General features: G+C 63.9%; 2 protein-coding genes across 2 annotated transcripts in view; one reads left to right on the top strand and one right to left on the bottom strand.

Moving 5' to 3' along the window:
- Positions 1–996, top strand: part of LOC106723078 (dynein heavy chain domain-containing protein 1-like) — a 12,814-nt gene extending 11,818 nt beyond the window's left edge. The window contains exons 14-15 of the mRNA XM_025193718.1: positions 9–506; positions 597–996. Of these exons, the coding sequence (XP_025049503.1) occupies positions 9–506; positions 597–947 (849 nt within the window). The 3' untranslated portion in view covers positions 948–996. The remainder of the gene's footprint in view (positions 1–8; positions 507–596) is intronic.
- A 187-nt stretch (positions 997–1,183) lies between these two features.
- The window catches only part of LOC102378662 (F-box/WD repeat-containing protein 7-like), a 7,272-nt gene continuing 966 nt past the window's right edge, over positions 1,184–7,489 (bottom strand). The window contains exons 2-12 of the mRNA XM_025193717.1: positions 6,879–7,466; positions 6,405–6,487; positions 6,033–6,171; positions 5,457–5,591; positions 5,249–5,372; positions 3,925–4,061; positions 3,548–3,661; positions 2,254–2,435; positions 1,941–2,166; positions 1,537–1,747; positions 1,184–1,452 (exon numbers count right to left, since the gene is read on the bottom strand). Coding sequence (XP_025049502.1) covers positions 1,184–1,452; positions 1,537–1,747; positions 1,941–2,166; positions 2,254–2,435; positions 3,548–3,661; positions 3,925–4,061; positions 5,249–5,372; positions 5,457–5,591; positions 6,033–6,171; positions 6,405–6,487; positions 6,879–7,466 — 2,208 coding nt within the window. The remainder of the gene's footprint in view (positions 1,453–1,536; positions 1,748–1,940; positions 2,167–2,253; positions 2,436–3,547; positions 3,662–3,924; positions 4,062–5,248; positions 5,373–5,456; positions 5,592–6,032; positions 6,172–6,404; positions 6,488–6,878; positions 7,467–7,489) is intronic.

Here is a 7,489-nt window from a genome sequence, read left to right as displayed (position 1 = left end):
AACACAAGTCACTGGGGCTGCTGGTGCAGCAGGGCCTGGAGATGGTGCGGGAGCTGGAGGCGGCGCTGCAGCAGTGCCTGCCCTGTGGCCCCCAGCGCCCGCCCCCTCGGCCCCTGCTGCGGTTCCTGCTGGATGAGGCTGGGAACCTGGCGGCCCTGCTGCGCCAGGTGGGCGTGGACCTGCGCTGCACCCAGCAGCAGCTGCAAGGGGCGCCCTGCACAGTCCCCCGCTGCACCGCAGTGCTGCGGGCCCTGGGCCGCGACCGCCTGCCCCACGTCTGGCTGCCCCCCACACCCACCGGGCCCCAGCACCCCAGCGCCTGGCTAGAGACACTGCGGAGCCGCGGGCAGTTGCTGTGCAGCTACCTGGGGGCAGGCACGGGGCCGCCAGCCCCACTCTACCACCTGGCCGCCTTCCAGCACCCCCGGCGCCTGCTGCTGGCCCTGCTCCAGGACACCGCACGGGCCGAGAACCAGAGCCTGGAGCAGCTCCATCTCAGCCCCCAGGTCAGAGCCCGGCCCCTCCTTGACAGAGAAAGTGGGGGAACAGCTGGGCCCTGCACCCACCCTGCTTGACCTCCCGCACCCCTCTTGCAGGTGCTACCATCCTGTGTCTCACGCCACAGCCACAGGTCCGGGCTCCTGCTGGGTGGTCTGGAGCTGCGCAATGCATGGTGGGATGAGGACAGGGCCCGGCTTCAGGCTACGCACAGCACCCAGCCCTGCCCGCTGCCCCTCGTCTGGGTGCAAGCCTTGCGCAAGGCGAGCCAGCTGCCAGGGGCCGGCGCCCTCCTGCCCCGGTACCACTGCCCCATCTACGTGGGGCTGGTCCAGCAGCCCACATGTCTGAAGAGCCACCGGGCTGTGCTGCACCTGGCACTGCCCTGCACCATGCCACCCGCTTTGTGCATGCAGCATCGCCTGCATATCGTCAGCGTGCTGCCCTGAGACACCCCGCACAGGCCGCTACAGAAATAGAATATATTCGTGTACAAAACATGCTGCCTCCTGTGCTCAAGTCTCCACCTGGCGCCAGGCGCCCACACATATAAATAAGGCCCAGGCAGGCGCTGCGTTGTCTGTACAGTCTGCCAGGGTAGGTGCAGGGGTGGCGCCGGCGCCAGGGCCTGCCCAGCAGAGACCAGCGTCCACCCGTCCCGCAGGCACCTCCCCACCAGCGTGGGTCACTTGAGGTCCACATCAAAGTCCAGCACCAGCAACTTGGTCTCCTCAGTGCCGTTGCGACTGCCCACCGCGCACACCAGCTTGGTGCTGGAGGCACGGATGCGCCATACCACACCCCCGCTGCCCCCACTCTCCAGTGCCACCAGGTTGCGCACAAACTCGCCCGTCTTAAGGTCCCACAGCTTGACGGTGCCATCGTCAGAGCTGGTCACAACGAACTTGGAGCTGAACTGCAGGCAGGTCACTGCGCTCTGGTGCTTGCTGGGCCCTGGAAGAAGAGGTGCTGTCAAGCCCCGGCCCACCCCTTCTCCCGGCCAGGCCCCGTCCCTGCCACCCCCGCCCCTGTACTCACCCTGCAGCGTCTGCAGGCACTGCCCTGTCTTGATGTCCCAGATCTTGACGGTGGAGTCAGCATTGCCGGACACCAGGATGTTGTCACGCAGCTCCATGCCGCTGGTGAGCGACTGGTGTCCCATCAGTGTGTGCAGGCAGTTCCCACTCTCCACGTCCCACACCCGGATTGACGTGTCCAGTGATCCGCTCACGATGTGTGTCCCGTCAAACTGCCAGTGCAGGGGGAAGCGTGGTCAGCCATGCTCAGCTGAATGGGTGCTGCCCAGGGGGTGGGGTGCCTTGCCAGAGCCAGAGAACCGCCCGCCGGGTGCAAACAGGGCTCGTGCCCTTGCAGCTCTGCCAGAGCAAGCATCGAGGGGAAGGGTCTGGGGAGCAGGCACGGTGAGTGCGGGGGCATCTCACCTGGAGGGAGTAGACGCGGTTGGTGTGCCCCTGCAGTGTGTGAGTGCAGCTCTCGCTCTCGGGATCCCAGACCTTGACAGTGTAGTCGTAGGCGCCGCTGACCACCTTGTGCCCGTCGTACTGCACGCAGCGCACAGCCGCCACGTGGCCCATCAGCACATGCAGGCACTGGCCTGTCTCAATGTCCCACAGGCGCAGCGTGGCATCCCGCGACCCGCTCACCACCCTGCACAGGATACACGTGCCACCAGGGCTCAGCACCCCGTGCCCTCTCCCTGCCCCACCCGGGTCCCCCTGATGTCCCCCCCAGTACCTGTTGCCGTGCAGGTGCATACAACGCACAGTGGACGTGTGCCCATAGAGAGTGTGCACGCACTCGCCCGTGTCCGCATTCCACACCTTCAGCGTCCGGTCTGTGGAGCCACTGATGACGATGTTGTCTCTCATCTGGGATGACCAGACGCCCCCGGTGTGGCCCACCAGCGTCTGCACACACTGTGGGACAGCCACCATCAGTGCATGCACAGCAGGGCAAAGGCAAGACCCCTAGCACCAGCCAGGCAATGGGTCCAGCTGCCCCAGCACCGCTGCCTGGAGCTCCCGCACCCCTGCCCCATTGTAGGTAGCTGGGAACGACCCAGCTCTCCCCCCCACACTGATCCTAACCCTAATCCCAGTTTCATAATAGGTAGGGCTGAAGGGGACCTAAGCAGATCAAGTCCGACCCCCTGCCAGGATGCTGGGGTCACACGACCCCGGCTAGGTGGCTGCCTAGCCTCCTTTTGAAGACCCCCCAGGGTAGGAGCGAGCACCACTTCCCTTGGAAGTTGGTTCCAGGTCCTAGCCGCCCTGACTGTGAAGTAGCGCCTCCTGATATCTAGTCTGAATCTACCCTCTGCCAGCTTGTGACCGTTATTCCTTGGGAGTGCTCGGGGGAGCAGGGACTCCCCCAATGCCTGCTGGTCCCCTCTGACTAGTTTGTAAACGGCCACTAGATCCCCCCTCAGCCTTCTCTTGTGGAGGCTGAACAGGTTCAGGTCCCGTAGCCTCTCCTCGTAGGGCCTGCCCTGCTGTCCCCGGATCATGCGGGTGGCCCTCCTCTGGACCCTCTTGATGCTGTCCACATCCCTTCTGAAGTGCGGCGCCCAGAACTGGACACAGTACTCCAACTGTGGCCTGACCAGAGCCGCATAGAGGGGGAGGATCACCTCCTTGGACCTGCTCGTGATGCATCTGTGGATGTATGACAAGGTGCAGTTAGCCTTCCTGACCGCGTCCCCACACTGTTGGCCCACGTTCATTTTGGCATCAATAGAGACTCCAAGATCCTTTTCTGCCTCTGTGCTGATGAGAAGGGAGTTCCCCAGCCTGTAGGTATGCTGCTGGTTCTCTCTCCCCAGGTGCAACACCTTGCACTTGTCCGCTGGGGTCATTGTGCCCCACACAGCCCCATTTGACCTCAGGTCCAACAGCCCCTAGCCCCCTGGGTTCACTCGGACATGTTACATTCAGCAACACGTCCCATGCCATGTCCTGCAGATAGCCAAGTTTGGTGCTCAGCAGCTGCGGGAGCAGGTCTCTGTAGCCCCCCGGCACGGCAAGCTCACCTCCCCTGTGACGGCCGACCAGACTTTGAGCGTGTTGTCGTCAGAACCGCTGACAATGCGGTTGCCACAGAACTGCAGGCAGGTAATGACGTGGTCATCATGGCCCTTCAGGACCTGCAAGGGGGGTGCAGATGTATCACACGGGGCCAGGAATCCAGGGGGGCAGCCCAGGAGAGCCCTGAAGCTGGGGGCTTTGCTCCAGCCACCACTGGGAGCATGGGGGAGCAGGGAGGCTGAGGCAGACAGCCGACAGGCTGGATCTCATGCAGCCCCTGAGATGCTACGGGCGAGGGGCAGATCCAGGCCTGCGACAGACGGGCACAGAGCCCAGGCATAGGATATGGCGGGGCAGGGGCCGGGGCCACTCACCAACCCACCTTGGGGGCCTTGAGCTCCCCGCTGCGCCAATTCATGTCGATGCGGTGCTGCCGCATGAAAGCAAACTTCCAGGGGCTGTACATGAAGCCGGGGCTCAGCAGACGCCGCTTGCGCAAGTTCAGGGGCTCCTCGATGCCTGTGGGAGGGAGAGGCGCGAGGCTGGTTGAGACGGGCTGGGACCAAGTTGCATGCAGCACAGACTAGCTCTTTATAGATCTATTTCATTTCAAAGCTAGATCTGCTCCTGGTCCAACTGGGTAAAGTCCAATGCTCATGTTCCAAAATCCGACTGAGCTGAGCTCAGTCACTCCTGTCTACATGGAACTACTACAGGGCAAGTCTCCTCCCTCCCAGACCATTGGCTTGGGGCTCTGGATATTCTCCAAATCTGGACAGGTGTCCTGTGTACAAGCCCCAGGCCCAGAGGCCTTGGAGTTCAGATGCCCCCAGTCTCGCTTGCCTTCAGCCAAAAGGCCAAAGGAGCCAACAAGAGGGAGAGCCCGAGAGCAATCCCCCTTTGCCATCAATTGTGCAGCCCAGATCCCCGCGTCAGAAGGCTTTAGCAGACTCTGGCAGGGGTTAGCCTGTGGCAAAGGGCAGGCCTCCGGCCTCAGCTACACAGAGTCATTCCAGGCTGGGAAGAGGATTTCCCCTTCCAGATATGTTAAACCATTAAGCCCATCCCTGTGGGGTCTCCCTGCTGGGTAAGGGATTTCCATGGGGCCTGGCCCATGCCCCTGGCTACACTTTATATTGACTTGATGCTTGATATTAGAGTGAGGCCCAAAGGCTCGTGATTTATTACATGACCTGAACCCCACTAGAGACAAAAGAGTCTTGAGCCATGGTGACCCCAAAGTTCAGCACTGCACATGCATTTAATCACTGGCGTAGCTAATTTCCGTTACTGAACATGCTAATTATAAGCAACGTGTTTAATGTGACTTCCTTATGTGGAAACGTAAGAATGAGAGGCTTCTATGCAGGTGGAGAGTTTTAAGTCTTCCTCAGTGAGGACTTGGATGTGGGGTACAGCTCAGGCTGCAGATGGGGACTGGGGTATGCAAATGTTCCTGCTGGGACCAACCCCACAGGGTCCTGGGTAGAGGGTCTCGCCCCCCTGCTCAAGCTCAGACCAATGCTTCACTGGGGCAGGAAGGGACTTCCCACTTGATCAGAGTGGTATGGACTGGGTGAGTTTGCCTTCCTCTGAAGCAGGGGCACAATCTCTGCCTGGGGTGTAGCCCTCCCTGCTTTCCCTGAGGCAGGGGCAATGCCTGGGGCTGTCCCCCACTTCTCTGTGATCATGAGACAGTGCCTTACCTTCCTCACGGCACTTCTCCCTCCACAGCAGGTTGTCCTCAGCCAGGACACGCCAGTAGCGACAGGTCTGGGCGGCACGAAGCAGGTCCCGGGGCTCCAGAAAGGACAGGACGTAGAGTGCCAGCTGCAGGAGAGGGGAGTCAGGGGGCTGCAACGACCCTAGGACCTCCGGCTGAGGGCCACCCCATCCCCACACAGTGCTGCTCACCTCCTTGGGCAGCAGAGAGATGAAGTCCCTCTGGAACTGGGGCTCGATGACCTGCATCATGTACTTGATCTGGGAGGGCTCGCAACGGTCAATGAGCTCGTCCAGTGCCAGCAGCTTCTCAGGGCCGCTCCAGCGCTGCGGGGGATGCGACCGGGACGTGAGACATGAGGCAACACCTGGCCACCCCCACAGGGAGGCAATAGGCTTCCCTGAGAGCCCCTGAGCTGCAGAGCCTGGCAGTGCAGGGGCCTCGGGCACAACAGGCTGCACAGAGCCCCAGCAAACAGCTGGCCGGGTGCCGGGGCTCTGGGGCTGCCACGCAAGGACCTGCTGGGCAGACGTGGAGGGGAGGGGAGCAGGGCACTGAGAATGCGATGGGGGAGCTCTGCCAGCTGCAAGGTAGGGAGACTGTGACCAGAGCTTGATACAGCTGAGCAGGAACCTCCTCTTCTCCAAACTGGACCCTGGCCTGTCCGTGACCCCTCCCAGGGCAGCCCCTGCACAGCCCATACCCCACTCCTGGTCCCTCCTTGCCCTGGCTGCTCCCCGTGGGGCCCTGGGGCCACGCACGCCTACCTGGAAGGTGCGGAGCCAGTCCTGCAGCCCTGGGGGCGGAGCGACCGAGGGCATGCGGCGCCGGCGTGCCTGGCCCGGCCGGCCATTGCGCAGGTCCCCAAAGGTGGTGGTGGGGCTGGGGGTGCAGGGACCCAGTGTCCTGGAGCCCAGTGAAGAGACACACAAGGGAGACACTGAATGTGCGTCACCAGGCAGTTCCCAAAAGCCAGGCAGACAGACACCTCTGCCCCAGACTCCCCGCCGCATCTTCCAGGCCCCACCAACTCCCCGTCTCCTCAAGAGGAGACCCCTAATCAGCCCTGCTCCCTGCAGGCTCCCTCCCCTGGTAAACCCAGCCCAGCCTCCCCCCGGCAGCCCCAGGCCTGCTCTCACCGGCTGAGCTCCGAGCCCTTGCACAGCTTCTTGCCAGGGGACAGGGCCCGGCCGTCCAGGCCGTTCTCTGACTTGCGCTTCATCTGCCAGGAGAGGGGAGTAAGCAGGATGCCGCGCAACACAGCTGGGCAGAGCTCAGCCCCTGGGCCACGAGCAGGGGAGGGGGTTGTGGCCCAGCCTGTAGGAAGGTGGAAGGCAGCCCGTGCGCAGCACTGCTGCAGCCTGGAGCACTCCAGGGCCCAACGGCCAAGCAGGGAGGACCATGGCCCCCTGGCACAGCGACACCTCCAGGGCTCTCCCACATGCCGCACTGAGCACGGTCACCCCCCATTCTTGCCCAAGAGCCCAGGCCCCTGCCCCAGGGGGCCACGCTGCCTCCTGCCACTGCAGTGCTGGTGCTCAGCTCAGGGAGTCCTAGCAGGTCCCTCTCTCCGGGGCTGGGCTCCAGGGCGGCTGCCCCTCGCACCCTCCTACCTTGGGCCGCACGTGCCGGATGAGGCCGCCCTCCTCGGTGCGTTCCAGGTAGTCGATCCAGCGCTCGCCCACCGTGTAGTAGAAGTAGACGTCGCCGCTGTCCTCCCCTTCGTCACTGCAGCAGCTGCCTTCCTCCTCCTCCTCCTCTTCCTCCTCCTGGACCCCGCGGCTCCGGGGGCTGGCAGGCTCCGGCTCCCCGGGGTCCCCCACGGCCTCTGGCTCGGGCACCCCCCGTGCTCGGGAGCCGTCGGGCTCAGGGCCCGGCACGGGGCCCCCTTCCCCGCTGGAGCGGTCCAACTCCTCCGAGTCCCAGGGCACCTGGGCATCCTCCTCCTCGTCCCCGTCTTCTGCGGCCGGCACCTGCAACGGGGACAGCGGGTCAGGGAGCGACGGGGTGGGCTCTGGGGCTGGGCTCCCAGCACCACGAAAGGAGCTCCGCAGTCCCAGGCCCAGCCTGCGACACGGGCAGAACCAGCCCTCGGGGATTGGGCGAGGGCAGATAGCTGCAGGCCCAGCTGGCACGCCTCCGCCGAGCAGCCAGCTCGCAGGGCGCAGCGCCTCCACCCTCGGCCAGAGCCTCCTCAAGGGCTGCGGGGAGGGGAGGGCGGGGG

The sequence above is a fragment of the Alligator sinensis genome, unplaced genomic scaffold (genome assembly GCF_000455745.1).
Source record: "Alligator sinensis unplaced genomic scaffold, ASM45574v1 scaffold948_1, whole genome shotgun sequence".
Classification (NCBI taxonomy): Eukaryota; Metazoa; Chordata; order Crocodylia; family Alligatoridae; genus Alligator; species Alligator sinensis.
This window is presented reverse-complemented; position numbering and strand designations above follow the sequence as displayed.